This window comes from Apodemus sylvaticus, chromosome 9 (genome assembly GCF_947179515.1).
Source record: "Apodemus sylvaticus chromosome 9, mApoSyl1.1, whole genome shotgun sequence".
Taxonomy (NCBI): Eukaryota; Metazoa; Chordata; class Mammalia; order Rodentia; family Muridae; genus Apodemus; species Apodemus sylvaticus.
In genome coordinates, this window is record NC_067480.1 from 58,991,846 (window position 1) to 59,010,826 (window position 18,981).

At 41.5% G+C, this 18,981-nt stretch overlaps 1 protein-coding gene across 1 annotated transcript in view; it reads right to left on the reverse strand.

Annotated features, from left to right (window-relative positions):
- Ccdc150 (coiled-coil domain containing 150) overlaps positions 1-18,198 on the reverse strand; it is a 126,410-nt gene extending 108,212 nt beyond the window's left edge. The window contains exons 1-5 of the mRNA XM_052191833.1: positions 18,142-18,198; positions 5,776-5,939; positions 2,329-2,549; positions 2,043-2,221; positions 268-336 (exon numbers count right to left, since the gene is read on the reverse strand). Of these exons, the coding sequence (XP_052047793.1) occupies positions 268-336; positions 2,043-2,221; positions 2,329-2,549; positions 5,776-5,939; positions 18,142-18,198 (690 nt within the window). The remainder of the gene's footprint in view (positions 1-267; positions 337-2,042; positions 2,222-2,328; positions 2,550-5,775; positions 5,940-18,141) is intronic.
- Positions 18,199-18,981: the final 783 nt, after the last annotated feature.

Here is an 18,981-nt window from a genome sequence, read left to right on the forward strand (position 1 = left end):
TATGAGTCACAGCATGGGTTAGCTGTTCCTCCGCTGGCTCAGCAGGGTTGATTTTGTTGTTGGGTTTTTTTCCAGTTTTGTGGCAGTTTGGACACTAAAAACACCTTTAGCACCTGAGGGCAGTGCTCTTTCTTTAGTTACAAGTAGCATGGTCTAAGGGTTCGTACAATGACATGATTTTCTTTTCAAAGGATTCTTTCATTCTTTACTTTCTCGACTTCCCTCTGCAATCCCAACACCTCCTTCAGCATCTCCCTTTTCTCTTACCTCTTGAATTTTAAGGTTCATTTTACGCTTTGTGGTCTTTAGCTCCTCTTCAATAACCGCTGCATTCTTCTAAAGAGGGAAGGAGGAAAGATCTAATAACTGAAGTAATAGGAAGAAACTGTTTCTAGGTGGATCATGTCAGTCTTTTTTCCTGGCAAGGTATAAATGCTATTTTTTTTGCATGTGTATACACACACACACACACACACACACACACACACACGCATATGTGTACATGTGCATATGCATGTAGAGGACAGAAGTTGATAATGGGTGTCCTCCTGCATCACTCGCTACCTTACACATTTAGGGCCTCCCACCTGAACTTACACATCCTTTACCCTGATAGTCTAGTTAGTCCGCTTGCTCCAGGGATCATGTTCTGAAGGCTTGGGATGCCTTGCTTGCTTAGAATTCACGTGGGTCATGGGGATTCAAACTCTAGTCCTCACACTTGCACAGCCCATATTCCTATTTTTTTTTAAGATTTATTTTTATGTGTATGAGTGTTTGGCCTGCATGAATATATGTGTGCTATGTATATGTCTGCTGTCCATCGAGGCCTGAAGAAGGTGTCAGATCCTCTAGAACTGGAGTTATAGACAATTGTGTGCTGCTACTCTTTTTTAATTATTATTAATGGCACCACAAGCCTAGATATAGAGACTCAAGCTATGGCTGCCTTCTTTCCTACCTTCAATTTATATCCTACACCAGATTCTAGAATATCAAAAAAAGAATATCTAGAATATTCTTTTACTTTTCAACACCTACAGTTCTGGTTCTGACCCATGCAGGATCATAGCTCAGCACAAAGATCCCTAGTTGGTCTCTTGGTTTCCAATCTCCTCGTCCTCACAGTTAATACACAGTAATAACTAGTTAGTTTTCCCTTTGTCATTTTGTGTCTATAATCCTTAATCATTCCCCACTGAATGATCCAAGGTATTGATTATTCTTGATTTTTAGATGCTCTATAATATGAAATTAGTTAATACTCAGCTTATTTCCCAAAAATTAACTCTCACTTCAATAAAGGTGGAGTTTGCACATTTTAACCCAATGTTACCAAGCAGAAAAATCTGAGTTACAGGAAGAGATCAAGCATGTGATGATCTTGGACAAGAGATTTCTCAGCTCCATTACTCTTATTAAAACAGACTGTTTTAATAGTATGCTACTTCTTAAAGACTTTCAAAGTAATCTGATCATCTATTACCTTGCCTGGTCCATGGCAACAGAACAATGCTGCTGGCTCCCTTTCTAAGCAATACGGCCTCCTTGCTGCCTGTGACTGTGCTCCCTGACGTGCTCTTCTCTTTGCTGCCTGTGGCTGTGCTCCCTGACGTGTTCTTCTCTTTGCTGCCTGTGACTGTACTCCCTGAAGTGCTCTTAGGACTTCACCTTCAGATCTATATTGGCCAGGGGTTCTTCTTCTCTCAAGCGTGCGTGAACGCTCTTCCTGTGCAGTTACTGTTCTCTGCTTTCTACTTTGGCTTTTTTCCTCTTTAACATATGTTATGCCTTGACCTCCCAACTACAGTATAGCTCTTAAAGAGGACAGATTCTAGATGCTCACCATTTTTTATACACAGCAAGGGGTCTGTGAACTACCACTGACAACACACACTAGTGGAGGTTATCAGTGCAGACAAGTTTCAAATGTCAAGAATCTAACCTCAACATCACCATCTGTGACTCAGTTTTATGGGGCTCTTGTTTCTTCTAGTCAAGATAGATCAGTGACAATGCACTACAGAACACTGACCACAAACCTTTGTCTCTGTGGCGATTTCCAGAGTGGCAGTCAATCTCTGCACTTCATCCTGAGCCCTGTCTTCTTCTGCCTTGACAACTTTCAATTGCTGGCGCAAATTCATCACTTCAAGTTGCAGTAGCTTCAGGTCCTTGGAATGCTCCCCCTGTATTATATTCAGCTGATCGTTCAGAAAGGCTATGGACAGCACAGAAGACAGCAGCAGAAAGGTGAATGAAGCACAGATTCAGCCCCACCAAGCACCCACACGGAAGCAGATTCTCCGCAAGCTTCTCCACGCACACCTGTTTTCTGTGGATTCAATTCCTTTTCAGTTTGTAGGCGAAAGATGTTCATCTTCAAGGACTGGATGAGGTTCTCCAAATAGCACATTCGATTTACCAGAAATTCATAGTTCTTCCATAAAATACCTGGGCTTTCTGGACAAATTACTTCATTTGGGATAGGACTAATGGCTTTCTGGCTGGCAGGGTCTTCTAAATAGTTTGAAGTTTCTAATTGACCTCTGGAAAAGCACCCAAAACTAGTATTACATAATGGAATTTCTACTGTGGTAGCCCAGCCTTTGAGCCAATGTCGCCTTTCTAATTAGAATAGCAGTGACCACAACAACACGGGTGGGACACGAGGCTCATGACTCTTCTAGACAGGAATGGACCAAGTAAGCCCCAGAATAGAGATCAGTGAAGTAATCACCTTAATTTAAGCCAAAGGTTTGGGCCCTTAATCTCTTGGGAGATTAAGAACAAAAGGAAGTAGGCGTATACAGGCCTCTAGACCACAGAACAAAATGACAGTTGTATAAATATGCAAGCACTTCCAAACACTTGATTCCCGGGAAGAAGAAAAAGAGGCTTAAATTCAAAAGCTCTCTGTTTCTCTCTAAAAGGAGTTTGCCAGTGTCCTCTCCCACTGCTGCTGAGAAGTTAAGTAGACCAGCAAATGGGGCTCTAGCAGCTTAAAAAGGAGCTCAGTACTTCCCAAGCCTTCTCTCCAGCTTATTCTACAACTACCAATTAACTAAGCTAAACTGAGGAAGGGCTGCATTTAAATGCCCTCTCAGTGAAAAGCAAGGGACACTTGAGAGTCTTTGTAGATCACAATAATAGAACTCCAATGCCTGGAGGAAGCAGAGCACTTCCTGAGTATTCTCCAGCCTCACAGTGGTGACAACTACAGGTCTAAGATTTATTCTGAAATGCTCCTGTCTGCTATAGATTCTCCGTGAAGGACTAGCTCTTTAACCATCTAGGTCTGGGCTTGATGGGGTTCTGCATTTCTGAATGTTCCCAAACAACCAATAATAAAGAGGTGGACATTATGAGCCCACCTCCAACAGCGTTTTCCAGGGTCAGAGGTGCAGTGTAAATGGGAGCAGACACTTCAGACACAGATCCTCTTGCCATTTAGTGCAGACAACAGGCAGTAAATGTCTGCTCTCAGCTTCACCCTGAGGACAGAAGAACTGGAGCAGGAACCTAACATCTCAACCTTTCCAGATACATCTAGATGGCCTGTCCTTTATCTACTGCAAAGCACTGAAAGGCAAAAGTCATAGGACTTCCAATATATGCAGGAAAAATTGACAAATCCAATGTCCTTTCATTAAAAAGCTGCCAACAAACTATACATAGGAGGAATGTTCCTCACACAGTAAAGGACACATATGACAGGACCAAAGTTAATATCATAACTGCAAAAAGTTGAAGACTTTTCTTTAAGGTATGAAGTAAAGGCTAAGATGTTTAATTTCATGAGGAGCACTGAACAGAGAGCTGTAGAAGCCCTAGACAAAGAAACTAGGAAACAACAAAATAAAAGGTGTTGACATCAGAAAAGAGATGTAACTGTCAAGTCTCACTAAAGATACTTAGGTGTAGAAGACAGTAAAGAAAGGTCTAGGGAGATGGCTCAGTCAGCCAAGTGCTGCCAGGTAAGCAGAAGGCCTCAAGTGCTGGGCTCAGATCCCCCAGCACACCCATTAAAAGCAGCAGCGTGCATCTGTAACCCCAATGGGGGTGGAGAGGCGTTGGCTGTCATGTGTGCACAGGCTAGGGGTTGACACTGGCTGACTTCTTTAAGCTCTAACTTAGTTTTTGAGACAAGGTCTCTCACTGAAATTTTATCTCCTCAATTAGGCTAGACTAACTGGCCAGCAATCCTGCTGCCTCCATCTCCCCAGTACTAGGGTTACAAGCACTGATATGCCCAGCTTTGTAGGGGTTGCAAAGTGGGTATGTGGGTGTTGGTCCTTGGAATCTGAACTCAGGCCCTCAGACTTGCAAGTCAAGCAGTTTATACTGACTCATTTCCCATCCCTTTAGTTGTTGTTTTTTTAATCTGAAGTTAAAAAATAAAAACCTTTTATGTCTATCAACACAGAACATGATACATAAAACATGGTAAATATTAATTTTAAGTAGCAATGTAGGAATTAAAGTCAGCATAGAAGTAATATATTCCTATTTTAAGAAAATTTTAAGCAAACTAATAAAATTTTCATTATCTTATCAAAATACTTAGCATTTATACCAAGTTTAATCTTTAAGTGCTTACAAGTAATTTATGGGTCCTACGATAGCAACTATACTACAATAATGTTTTAATGTGAGAATATATAATACCTTTCAAAAATATACCTTCCAGAAAATAATACCTATCAGAAAATATATACCTTTCTAAAACAAACCACACCAATAAATTCCATACTAACTGCATAAACATGTATTTCCCCCTACTATTAACAAGCCAACAAACTTTAAAACAAAAAAAAATTCTTTTGTGAGACAGGTGCGAAAATAGTTCGGTTTTAGTATTTGACTCTAAATTGTGAAATAGTTAAGGACTTAGAACCTGCCTCTTAATTTATAATAACTATTATAGGGAAAAATCAAGACCAAACTAATGACATGGGTCATTTTAATTTTTCCTTTTAACTGATTTCCAAATAAGAACTACGATAGTGGCCATGGCTATATGCTATAGCTTATATATAAGGTGTTCCTCAAAGGCTCAGCTGTCGAAGGTGTCTCCCCACTCTCCTAACGTGGCTCTCCATGGCTGCCATAGGCAAGCACGTCTCCCACTAAGTTTTCTCTGCGTCACATCTGGTCCGTATGACCAAGAACCCAACTTCTGAAATGGAGAACCTAACATAAATCCTTCCTCCCTTAAGATATCCTCAAGGGTATTTTTGTGGTAGCAAGAGATCTGACTAACTTACAGTAATGGTTTCAATGAGGTATCCTATAAGTCTTAAGCATTTGAGCACTTGATCCCCAGTTGATAGCCCTGTTTGGGGGAGGGTTAGCAGTGTGGACTCGCTGGAGGAAGTGTGTCACTGAGGGTGGGCTTTGAAATTTACAGAGATTCCTGCCACTCCTACTATCTTCTCGGTCTCCTGGTTGCTGATCAAGGTGCGACCTCCCAACTGCTGCTTCAGCTATCTGCCTCCTTCATGTCCACCCCACCATCATGAACTCACATCCCTTAGAACAGTAAACACCAAATAAGCCCACATAAGTTGCTTGGGTCATAGTGTTTTATCAAAACAACAAAGAAGTAATTAAGTCACATACCCTATCACAGAACCACAACTCTATCTAAAAATATACTTATGTCAAAGTTCATATGGAAACATATTTCCAAAAGTATCTATCTCATCTGCGTTTTACTAGCATTAAACTAAAATTCTGCAAGCTGCAGCATTCTAGTTAAGTTTTCCTTGTTACCGTCTGTCACCATATCCTAGCATTATAAGGTCATCTCTCAGAGAGCTGGTCTGTTCCTCAACTATTCTCATCTTCTGCTGAAGTACTGTGAACGTTTCAGAAGCTGTTGCATTGATGTGGGTTGGAGACAGGACGGGTCTGCACACTGTAGTTTCCATATGCACCTAAGATTAGAAGGTTACAATATTAGCATAAGAGGCTTTCACATTGTTCAAAACGGTCACTGGCCCTTCCTTTGAGAGGATTACATCCTGTCTTATTTACTAGGGAATGGACGTAGGCCCTGTTTTCCTCAATTATAGGGAGAAGCTTTAAAAGCTAACTTGCTGTTCACCATCTTTTTTCCCCTCTTCTGTGAGATAAGTGACATTCCAGATAGCTTTGTTCCACAGGTCAGGGTCCCAGAGTGACAATGACCTGGAGCATCCATGACAAACAGTTGAGTAAACAGTAAACCTATGTCACAGTGGAAAGCTGTTGAGCACTACTGAGTTCTTTGTTATCACATTATAATCTAGTCTATCCTATTTGCTATTTGTAATCACATCACAGGGACCTAAGACTTCTGAGGGAGGTTTTGTACCACCTATCTATTATAACATCATAGTTTATTATTCTAAAGGCTGATGCTGAGGTCTTGGTACCCAGCTTGACTATACTAACTTCATCACAGGGCTAATGTTTGATAAATTTATACTGAATGAGCTAGTTGGGGGAAAAACCTCATTAGAGGCAGTAGTAGAATATTGTGTGCATGTCTGTGAAGGGTACCGTTTTCTTAGACTCCCATTGTTTATCATTCAGTAGTGGTACTCTGATATCCTTGCCATGGGACAATGGTGACTGGGCCAAGTGAACATAGACACAAAACTATGAAAACAGGAGATACAATAAATCCTTCAACCCTAAGTGATTCTATTATACTTTTTGTTGCTAAAAACAAATAACTGAGAAAGACTTAAAAGGTGGTACTCTGGCTTACAAACTAAGGCTTCCATCCAGCATCATGATAAGGGTGTTGTAGAGCAGAGGAGCTCATAACACAGTGGTCAGTCAGTGGAGAAAGAGGATGTCTGCACTAGCAGGCTTTCTGTTTTCCTCCCCTAACCGAATTCCAAGCCCAGAGATGCGTGTAAAGAGCTGGTATACTACTAGAATGCTTGAGGGGTAGAGATATAGTTTAGTTGGTAGTGTTTGCATGTCGCCCTGTTCAGTCACCAGCACTGCATACACTTGACTTGGCAGTGCATGCCATGCCAGGACAGTAAAGGCAGGAGGATCAGAAGTTCAAGGCCATACTTGGCTACACAATACATCTAAGGCCAGCTTGTTCTACATGAGACGCTGTTACAACAAACATACAATAACAACAACAAAAACCCACTGGAATGTTGGTGGGAGTTAATGAGTGGAGATGTGGCAGTCACTGCATAGTACAGAGAATACTACGACCTTAGAAGGGAAGAGACCTAATCACTATCTACTGTCCAGTCTCTCCAGATAACGGACACAAGGTAAAGAAACTCATATCTACTAATTCTTTTCCATGCTTTCAATTTGTAAAGAAAATGAAAAGGACATGGGCAGATGTTAATGGAGTATTTAGACATAAGGCAATTTATAGAAGAGTTTATTTGGGGCTTACAGTTTCAGAGAGTTAGAATCCACAACTATCACAGTAGGGAATGCAGTGGCAGGTAGGCAGGCAGGCAGAGCATTTGGGCAGTAGCTGAGAATAGGGCTAGTGTGAGCTTTTGAAATCTCAAAGCCTGCCCTCAGTGACATACTTCCTCAAACAAGGCCATACCTCCTAATCCTTCTCAAGCAGTTCAAACAACCTAGAAGCAAGCACTCAAATATATGGGCCTCTGAGAACCATTCTCACTCCATCCAGTACAACATGCATTCCTGAAAGAGGGAAAAAATCCAAAACAACAACAACAACAACAACAGGATAAGGAGATTCCTAGCCATGCTACTACATTACTCACTATGGTATTTCTTGTTTAACAAGGAGGAGGAAAGCTCTCGAAGTAACCTTACAGAACTGGTTCTGCTGCCAAAATACAGGCCTAGAGCAGTCTAAGCCACATGGAGAGAAAATGGAGCAGTACAGTGGAGAAGTAACACAGTTACTGCCATTCTAATTGTGTCAACTGCTAATTGTGTGTTTACAAGGTTGGAAGTGGGGAGGAGAAAAAGATAGAGAACAAATGTTTAATGAGGCTTGTGTAGACACCACTGATGCCTTTGTCTTCTATCCAAAAGACACTAGAGATGCCCAGCATCCCCTGCGGCTGGCACTTCTAGGAGATGCATTCTAGCCAACAAGGCACCAGGCAGAAAGGAACAAAGGAGAGTCTGGGAAGACTTTTGGTTTTCTGATTAAAAACAGAAATAATAACCGTCATCATATCCTTCGCCCATGGAGGGCCAAGTTTTCAAGGCTCTCCTGCAGTCGGCCTCTCAGGGGACTGAATGAGAATGGTCCACTGCCTCACATGTCTGCAAGCTGGCTCCCCAGCTGTGGAACTATTTAGGAAATATTAGAAGGAATCGCTTTGTCAGATGACTGGTGTCACTGCAGTGGGCTTTGAGATTTCAAAAATCTTTCCAGAGTTAGCACTCTGTCTCCTGCTTGTGGTTGGAGGTGTGCGCTCTCAGCTACTGCTCTAGCATCATGCTTGCATGCCTCTCATGCTCCCCACATAAGGATCATGATCTCTGACCCCCAGGTTAAAGATTTTCTTCTTGACGTTGTTGGTAGTGGTATTTTGTCACAGTTGTAAAGTAACTAAGACAGACAGACAGACAGTACAGACAGACAGAAGGGCAGACAAGCAAAGACGTGCCTCACCATGAAGTACTTACACACAAGCAAAGATGTGGCTCACCAGCATCTTAGTTTCTGATCCTGTTGTTATGAGAAAAATACTCTGACACAGGCAACTTAGTGGGGGAAAGGGTTTATTTACTTTCTTTCACAGTTCAAGGTACAATCCACTGTAGCAGAGAGGTCAACACAGGAGGTGCATAAAACAGCTGGTGTATCCATTATCTCAGAGAATAAGAAACCCAACAATTGCTAAGTTTACTTTCTCCATTTTATAGAGTCTCCTTTCACGGAATGGTACCACCCGCCCAATCTTTTTTTTTTTTCTTTTTTATTCGATATATTTTTTATTTACATTTCAAACACCCGCCCAATCTTAAATTAGAGAATGACCTATGAACATGGTTCACACTTCTAGATTCTGTCAAGTTAGTAACACTGAACATCATAATTCCATCCTCTTCAATCTGACACTAAAACATCACTTTGAAGTTATAACCTCTAACCCTGACCACATAAAGCTCACGACCATTTTATAGTATAAAATTCATTCAGTCATTCATTTTAAAGTTAGTTTAAAGACTAACTTTAAAAGTCCAAGGTCAGGCTGGAGAGATGGCTCAGTGGTTAAAAGCACTGACTGCTCATCCAAAGGTCCTGAGTTCAAATCCCAGCAACCACATGATGGTTCACAACCATCTGTAATGAGATCTGACACCCTCTTCTGGTGTGTCTGAAGACAGCTACAGTGTACTTACATATAATAAATAAATAAATCGTAAAAAAAAAAAAAAAAAAAAAGTCCAAGGTCTCTTAACTGTGAGTTTCTTTAACATCAAAACAAGCTGTAAACTTCCAACATATAATTTCACAGAATAACTATTCCTATTCTGAAATGGGAAAAACTGGAGTCTGGCAAAAAAAGAAAACCAATTACATCAGACCTAAGCCAAATCCACCAAGACAAACACCAAATTCTACACCCCTATGTCTGGAAGCTGTGGGTTTATAATATAATCAACTAGGTTCCTAAGGGCTTGGGTAGCCCCAGTCTGCTTGTTCTGCTACCTTCAGCACACACAGGGGATCTTTCCTAGGCTGTCAATTGTGCTACATGTTACTATGTCTCCAGCAATAGCTAATAGAAAAACAGGTACAAGAGAAAAAGGACAGCAAGGAGGGATAGTGACACTTCTGTGTTTTTTATAAAGGAGCATTTGTAGAAAGGAAACTCATGTATGCTTTCAACAGTTTGGAGTGCCTCAAGAAGGTGAGACTCAGTGGCCTTGATATATGCAAATCTGGTTCTTTGCACAGAGAGGTAATAATAATAATAATAATGAGGTAAATGGGAAGGAGACTGCAAGGAAGTATAAGCACTTATCTTAGATGCAAGGATAGCCATGAGCCATTTAGAAAAGACTCAACTTTGACATTATTGGCTCTCTTCTTTTTCATTTTCTACAGAGGGATTTAGCTATAGATGAGAAGGAAAAAGTAGATTTGGAGATCGTGTTAACCCTTTATCTCCCCAGATTGCTGACTCTCTGAATAAAGGACAGTTTAAATACTAAACCCCTTCTCCTGTTCACTGCCATTCCAGGTGATAGGCAACACCAATTCTGGTACTGTGGTTATAGAAGAAAGAGGTAAATAAAACCATAAGAGGAATGACCAGAATCCCTCTCAGGCCTACCCTCAGCTCCCAGTCCTTGTGATCTCCATCAAAAGAGTTCAGAGAAGAAATACAGAACACAGTGAAGAGAGGTAGAGTTTATTATAAAGTGAACAGAAGAGGTAGCGGTGGACAATGACCAAGGGGCCATTGCATGGGGTACAAGCTCAAACTCAACAAGCCAACCTATGTTTAGGAACTTATTAGTAACAGGTCATAGGGCTACCTGAAAACTCTCTTGCCCAACAACCACCCCCATCTCCCCTTTCCCCATGCCACATGCCTTATCCCAACATGGGGAAACAAAAGCTAATGTCAAGCTTAAGAGACCCCTTGGAAGCAATCACAGTATAGGCATGGCTGAGCAGTGACAGGCCAGCCTCCTTAGTCACCTAGGAGAGCCCTCAGTAACTCAGTGGCTGCTACAGACAGGAAGTGTAAGATGAAGGCTCAGGATGCAAATATGTCTGCTGAAGTGAGCTTTAAAGTCAGTTTCTATCTGATAAGCCTGAAGCAGGAGCAGCAAAATACTACCACCCTCCCACAGCCCATGCCCTGCGGCATATCCTCTGAGTCACAGCTCTATAGCTCAGGCAAAGAAAGAATCTTACAAGCAAAGAATCTTAATTACTAATATGCCAGCAAAAAGAAAGTACCTTTGGCATATCTATGTCTCGTTTCTGCAAAGGAGCACTGAATGAACACTGCTTTAATTTTAAATGTGATGCCTGACAGTAGCAACATTAAAGACTGGTGCGACCTTTTATTTAAAACAAACAACTCATTCACTTTTGATATGTATACCAGGCTATTTGTAAAAGCATGTTGATAGAAACATTATTTATAATAGTTCTAAACTGTAATTACTCAAGTGTCCATTCAGGATTATGCAAAAGGATACAGCAGAAAAAAAACTGCACTACAATCATATCCAAATCACGAACAATATTGAGTGAAGGGGTAGAAAAATATAACATATATAGAGATATATTCAGGATTCTATGCTTCAAAACTGAAAACTAGGAAAAATTAAGACTATACAGTTTAGTTACTGTATAGTTACTGTACAGTTTAGTTACATTTATTTATATAGAGATAATAAAACTAGACTCAGTGTCAGATCTCCCACATTCTCCTCCAGGGAGAGGAGGTGGGTCCCAGCTCCTTTGCTCTACCCTAATCCAACTATTCACCACTTTTAGCCTGGGTCCTACAACTCATGCACCAGCCTAGTCTAGATTTCCTTGCAAAGCAACTCTCTGCTTGGCCCAGGGTTCTCAAACAATAGGACTTCTCAAGCATATCCAACCAGACAGATCTAGGCTTGTATACCATTCAATCCCTTCTGACTACCAGACTCTACCCAAAGCCATTTCCAACCTCTAGACCCAATATGCCCCACATGCACACTGTTTCCGCAACCTGCCCTGCCCACAACAAACTCAGAACAACCCATATGCCAAGATCTCCTCATAAGAATACAAACAATGTAAAGGATCAAGCCAGCATCTTCTCTAAAAATCCAGCCAACCCAAAAAGAACCACCTCGATGAACTCCAGGACAGAACTTAGAAGAACAATCATAATTTCAACTTCGTCAGGTAATTCAATGAATTTAAATAAAACACAAAGAAACAACTCAATGAAAGTAAGGTGAAAGAACTTAAGCAAGCAAGTGTTGCTATCCTAACATCTGACAAAATAGACTTCAAACTGAAACTAATCAGAAGAGATAAAAAAGGACTTCATTCTAATCAAAAGAAGAATTAACCAAGAAGATAATTACTATCCTAAACATACATGCACCAAATTTAGGACACCTAAATTTGTTAAAAAGAAAACAAATTTACTTCTGGATTTAAAGACACCAATTAACATGATTAATAGTAGGTGATTTCAATATCCCTCTTTCTCCAATAGGTAATTATCTGACAAAAAATAACAGAAAAACATAAGAATTAATTGAACATACATCAAATGGACTTAATATCTAACAGTGTATTCTAGTCAAACATCAAAGAATACACATTCTATTCAGTAGGACACAGGAGCTTTTCTAAAATAGACATCATCTTGGGATGCATCAGAAAATCTTTATGAAGAGTTCTAGCACGTGGGACATGGCAACCATGGTGAGCAGCACAGCGAGCAGGGGCAGCATCGCAAGTACAGCACCTACAGGTTTTACCCTTCACAGGCTGCTCTCCCCCTTGCTAAAAACCATTACAGTACATTCCTAAAGCCAGTTACCAAGGTCTATTCCTCTATCTGGCCACTTTCTCCTCACGAGACTTACTTCCAGGATCCAGCTATCAAAGTACTGAAGTCCAGCAATCAAAAGCCCCCATTTGAGTCACCTAATTAACAGGCCCAACCAAAACAAACCAACTCATCCTAAAGCAGGGTTATTATCTTTCTTCCCTATAAAAATTTCCACTGCCTACGGGCCAAGTCTGCCTCCTCTCTGCGCAGAGGCAGCCCTTTGTCTCTCCAAGGCACACATTCCCCACCCCTTCTCTCTGTTCCCTTCCCTCTCCCTCCTCAGTCTCCCATCTTTGTCTCTTATCCTTTGCCTTTCCTCACTCTGGGGCAAATAAATCTCCTTTGTGCTGAGAACTGGTCTTGACATGTCCTGTAGGGACTCTGGTCTTTTCACTTTACAAAAAAGAAAAGAAAAGAAAAGAGAGAAGAGAAAAGAAATGGAAAGAAAAAGAAATTACTCTTTGTATCTTATCTGACTATAATGCAAAAAAAAAAATTAACAGTAAAAAAGAAATTTCTAGTAAATATTAAAACTCATTAGGAATGAAATAACTCATTAAAGAATGATGAAATGGTCAAAGAAATCAAGAAAGAGACACTTCCTGGAACTAAATAACAATAAAAACACAGAACAATAAAATCCCTGGGACACTATGAAAGAGGTCCTAAGAGAGAAATGTATACCTCTAAGTGCCTACGTTAAAAAAAAAAAATCACAAAGAACACAAGTAAATGACTAATGAATGATGCAATTCAAAAGTTGGAAAAACAAGAACAAACCAAATACAAATACAGCCAATGGCAAGAAAGAAAAATCAGAGCAGAAATCAAGGAAACAGAAGCAACAACAACATAATACAAAGAATCAACTGATCTAAGGGGCTGGTGCTTTTGTAAGGGTAAACAAAATTATCAGACCCTTGACCCAACTAACTAAAAGAAAGACAGGATCCAAAAGAATAAAATCAGAAAGGAACAGAATAGGGAAACATTTCAAATGACACCAAGAAATTCATAATATTATAAGAAAAACCTGTACTCCATTAAGCTTGTGTGTGTGTGTGGGGGGGGGGGGGAGATATGTTTCTAGATTCAGGCAAACCACCAAAATTAAGTGAAGAAGAAATCAAGAACCTAAACAAACTTATAACAAATGAAATTTAAATAATAATAAAGACTTGCAGCTTAAAAAAAAAATGTTGAGAGCCAGGAATCCCAGAATTCTAGCAGATACTCAAAGAGCACAAATATACAGCTACACAGCTGGTCCTTCTTAAACTAGTCAAAAGAAGAGAGAGAGAGAGAGAGAGAGAGAGAGAGAGAGAGATCTCCTCTGCTCAAGCTATGCCAAGTGTGGCACACAGTCTCTTTCTGTTGCCTGCAGATCCACAGGTAGAACTCTCAGCTCCATCTCCCAGCATCATGTCTGCCTGGATGCTGCCATGCTTCCTACCATGATAATGGGCATCATGAAACTAAGACAGACCTCAATTAAATGTTTTTTTTTTATAAGAACTGCCATGGTCATGGTGACTCTCTTCACAGCAATAAAACTCTAAAACACTAGTGAAGGATCTTCACTTTAAACCTGTGAAGAGATAAAGACACACACACACACACACACACACACAAAGGAAAGACAACCCATGCTCATGGGTCAGTAAAATTAACATTGTAGAAATGACCATTTTTTCAGAAAGCTATTTACAGATTCAATGAAATCCCAGCCAAAATCTCCATCTTACTCTTCACAGAAATAATAATAATAATAATAATAATAATAATAACAAACTATCCTAACATTCATATGAAACCACAAATGATCCCGGAGAACCAAAATGACCCTAAGCAAAAAGAACAATGCTGGAGGGTAACAGTTCCAGATGTTAAGATACATTACACGGCTGTAGTAATAAAAACAATGTGGTACTGGTATAAAAACTGACGCAGAAGAACCAAACATGAGTACACAGCATTTCAGACACTTGGTATTTTACAAAGATGCTAAAAGCACATGCTGGTGAAAGCAAGCATCTTCAGCAAACAGCACAAGCGTGAAGTTAAACCTGGACCTATCACCGTCAGTGCTGGGAAATGGACGCAGGTCCTCCAGAGGAGCAGCCAGTGCTCTTAACTGCTGAGTCATCTATTGGATACCCAGTCAATATTTCTTGAGATGCCTACACTTGTGGTTGTTTAAATTTATTTGTGTGTGTGTGTGTATGTGTGTATACACATATATATGTATATATACATAGATGTTACATTTTTGTGTTTGTATTCATAGCTGTTCTAGCTAGGTTTTGTTTTGTTTCATTTTTGTCTACTTGACACTATAGTCATCTGAGAGGAGGGAACCTCAGCTGAGAAAATGTCTCCATAAAATCTAGCCTGTTGCCGGGTGGTGGTGGTGGTGGCGGCGGCGGCTGTGGTGGCAGTAGCACACGCCTTTAATCCCAGCACTTGGGGGAGCAGAAGCAGGCAGATTTCTGACCAGGCCAGCCTGGTCTACAGAGTGAGTTCCATGACATCCAGGACTACACAGAGAAACCCTGTCTTGTAAAACCAAAATCTAGCTTGTACATCATTATCTTAATTCATGATTAATGTGGAAGACCCATGGTGGGTGGTACAGTCCTTCTTAATCATCCTGGGCTCTATAACCAGAATGAGCAAGCCATGAGGTGCAAGCCAGGAGGTTGGTCACACCAGGATCTCAGGGTCCCAGAGGCAGTTTGACTCTCAGGTGCTCTGACACACCCAGGATCCCATAATCACAAGATCCCAGAGACAGCTGTTCTGTCACAACAGACAGGAGTTCTGACACAACCAGGATCACAGGAAGGACAAGCTCCAACCAGGTATAGCAAGGACAGGAAGCACTAGAGATAGCCAGATGGTGGGAGGCAAGCATAAGAACATAAGCAACAGAAACCAAGGTTACTTGGCATCATCAGAACCCACTTCTTCTACCATAGCAAGTCCTGTAAACACCATCACATTGGAAAAGCAAGATTTCAGATCTAAAATCACTTCTCATGATGCTGATAGTCATTATGTCTTTCAAGGACATAAATAACTCTCCTAAAGAAATACAGAATACAGGTAAACAGGTAGAAGCCCTTAAAGAGGAAAGACATTCTAGGCTGGTAACTTCCAAGAAACACACACACACACACACACACACACACAGCCCAATATCATAAGCAATGTACTAGCAAAAGCGAGATGCCTTTGAAAGGGGAAGGCACTCTTTCTTCTGTGGACATAGACTCCATTCCTACACTGAATAATAGCTACATCCATTTACTACCAGTTTAGATAAAAGATACCATCTGGTGTCAGCATAACCAACAGAAAGTGGTTTTGTTAAAGAGACAAAATTGCCTCACATATGTAACAAATATTTTCTGAATGGCCATTGCTAATGAGATCTGCGATAAGCACTAGGGAGGACACAGGGAACGGACAAAACTCCCTGACCTTATAGAGACTGTCAGCTGAACAGACAGTAAGTAAAATTCAGTTCGTTCTTGAAAAGGAAAAGAAAGCATGGGATGGAAATGGGAGCAAATTATGCAGAACGTGAACACCGTGTGAACACCACTGTAACTGTTCTGGTTTTACCAAGGGACCACTCACAGCATCAGAGATTGCTGAGATGTAACTGAAACTTGATCGGGCTGGATCGGGCTGGCCACCCCATCCCAGATAATACAAGGATTGGGGGGGGGGGGTAAAGTAGGAAGAGCAGTTTGGAGGCTATTTGATAATCTAGACAAAAGCCTCTGCAGCTGCCTAAGCAGGTAATAGCTGGAATAGTAACACATGATCATATCCAGACATGTTTCTGTTTTCCTGGTGGATTAAATATGGTGGATTAAAGATGAGCAATAGCAGAAAGGAAACAGCCAACTTTATCTGGCAGTTTACTCCCTCAATACTTTATTTATTTATTTATTTATTGCCACAAAGTGGCCCAGTGTGATGATTCGATATGCCCTGCCTTATGCAGGCCAAAGCTCCAGGCTTAGTGAGCAGTCCTAGCTCAAAATAAGCCAAGGAGTGATTAGGAAAGACCCGCATGTAGAAACGAGCATACCCGTGTGCGTGTGAGTGCACACACACATACATAGAGGGGAAGGGAAAGGAAGGGAAGAGGGAAAAAGAAACAGTGGGACGGGGCAGGGGTGGGGTGGGGGCAGGAAAGGGAAGAGGAGAGCAGGGGAGGCAGAGGAGAGAGAGAAAGTTATGCTTCTGAGTCAAAAAGTAAAGACAGAAGACAAGCTCACCCGCGGGAGTGCGTGAGGAGTCACCTGGGCACTGGATCAGAGCCTCTTCCAAGACTATGAGAATGCCCAGTTTTAGGAGGAGATTTTTTTGGTTGGTGTCAGTATCAGAAAAAAAGGGAGAAAAGAGGCAGCAAAAGAAAAAAGCTGCCTTTCTGGGACCTCAGAAAACACACAAGCTTACCAGGAAGGAATACATAAGTACATCTCATTAAGACTTATTTACTTATTTTAGGCTTGAGATAGCCCAAGATGACTTTAAGCTTCCCATGTCTCCACCTCCCAATGCTAGAATCACAGGGACAACCACCAAATGGGCTTGGCAGGCCCCCTACTGTGGTGTATCCCAGGTTCCTCCCATCTTCGGTCTTGTGTGTTTCTTTCTGCCTTCTGGTTTCTTTTTTTTCTTTTTCTCTTTTCAGGTTGCAAAATATAACTTAGTCCTAAGCACTGTCTCATCCTGGCCTATGCAGGTGAAGTTCCTGCTGTCTTCATCAAACCATGGACCAAGTCTTTTGCAAAAGGGGTTATTGGCATTAACCATACTATGGCATTCGTAGCATAGACTGACACCACATTTGTATTCATGTCTCTAAAGGGTTTCCAGATTATCTGCTGTCGGCAGCGGAATGGATCTTACTGTCACGGAGCATGCAATTTCTATCAGAGGAAGGAAGCAGTGTGTGTTACGTCCCAAATGGTGCCTGGAAAGCAGCTGGCTTGAAATAACCCTTTATTTCACCCTGCCTATAATTCCCTATCACCTGGGATGTCAAAAAAAAAAAAAAAAAAAAAAAAAAAAAAAGGTAATTCAAGTAGGGTTTCAATCCTTTTTTGTTGCGGAACCTAACATTGTACCTTGGCTGTTGTGGATGGCAAACAAACACGACAATATTTAACAAAGATGTAGCCCAGCACAACCAAGAAACAATGTACAAATACAAATGAAAATACCTCAAGTCTAAGAAGCATGCCAGGGAGGATAACCAGTGGCAGAAAACCAAGCCGCAATGTTGAAAAAGCCTTCCCCAGGAACCTTCAACTAACTGTATACCTAAATGGGGAACAGCAACTAAAGCAGAGGTCTCAGCGACTGGCCACCCTTCTGCTGTGCTCCAACCAAAGCTAACTTAACCTGAGGCCGCTTTCACAGCCAGGCAGAGTACTGAAGCAAGGTAAACCAAGGCTCTAGAGGTTTCGAGGGAAAGGAACTGGGAGGGCTGGGAGGGAAAGGAACCTTTTTTAGAGGTATGGTCTCTCCCCTAAGCCGCCCACCTCAGCTTCCTGTCTGGGCCCGGCAGCCTCACCCCCAATCCATCCACCAGCCCGTAGCTCCGTCCTGCTGCCCGCAAGTTTGTTTCCATGGAACTAAAACAGCTCTTTAAACCAAGCCGCTCGCCAGCGGAGTTGCTCCGGTACGCAGGCGCACCCGAGGTGAGGCATGCCGGGAACTGTAGTTTTCCCGGCCCAGCAGGGCCCTCCGCAAGGGGAGGGACCCCGGCCGGAATCCCTCAGCGCTCCGGGAAACGCGAGGCCACGTGACCCGGATGACGCCAAGCTCCATTGTGCTCCCAGCAGAGCATGTTGGGAAACGTAGTTGCTGCCCTATCCGCATTTGTCTTGGCTTTGCCTTGATTACTAGGCGCTCCCTGCAGGAAGAGTCCAAGATCCGATGTTTTCAGGTGTTGGAGGACGAGAGGATCAAATAACGTCTGAATTACGAGAAAGTAACAAAGTTTTGTTAATGAACACAAGAATATAAAAATCAGCTCGTTCTTGTCAAAAGAATCCACTCGGTCCTTTTTCATGATGATCAGGTAGAGAGTAAGCCACACAGAAACTGTTCTCTAGTCTTCTGTCTCACCAGCAAAGATTACAGTACCTTGTTGACAGGTAAATGAAGTCTGAGGAGAGGGAGGGAGGAAGGGAAGGAAGGGAAAGGGCGGGAGGAGAATAAAAGGTATGTTTCTTAGTTTTGCCTTAAAAGTGTTTACACGTTTTTTTCTTTTTAAACCTATTGTCAAGAACATGGTATTCAACTTCACTTGAGTTTCAGGGCACAGGACCAAAAGGTTGGTACCCCACACAGGGTATAAACACATAAACATAAAAATGAAAACGCATTTTTAAAGCATCAGTGCAAAAAT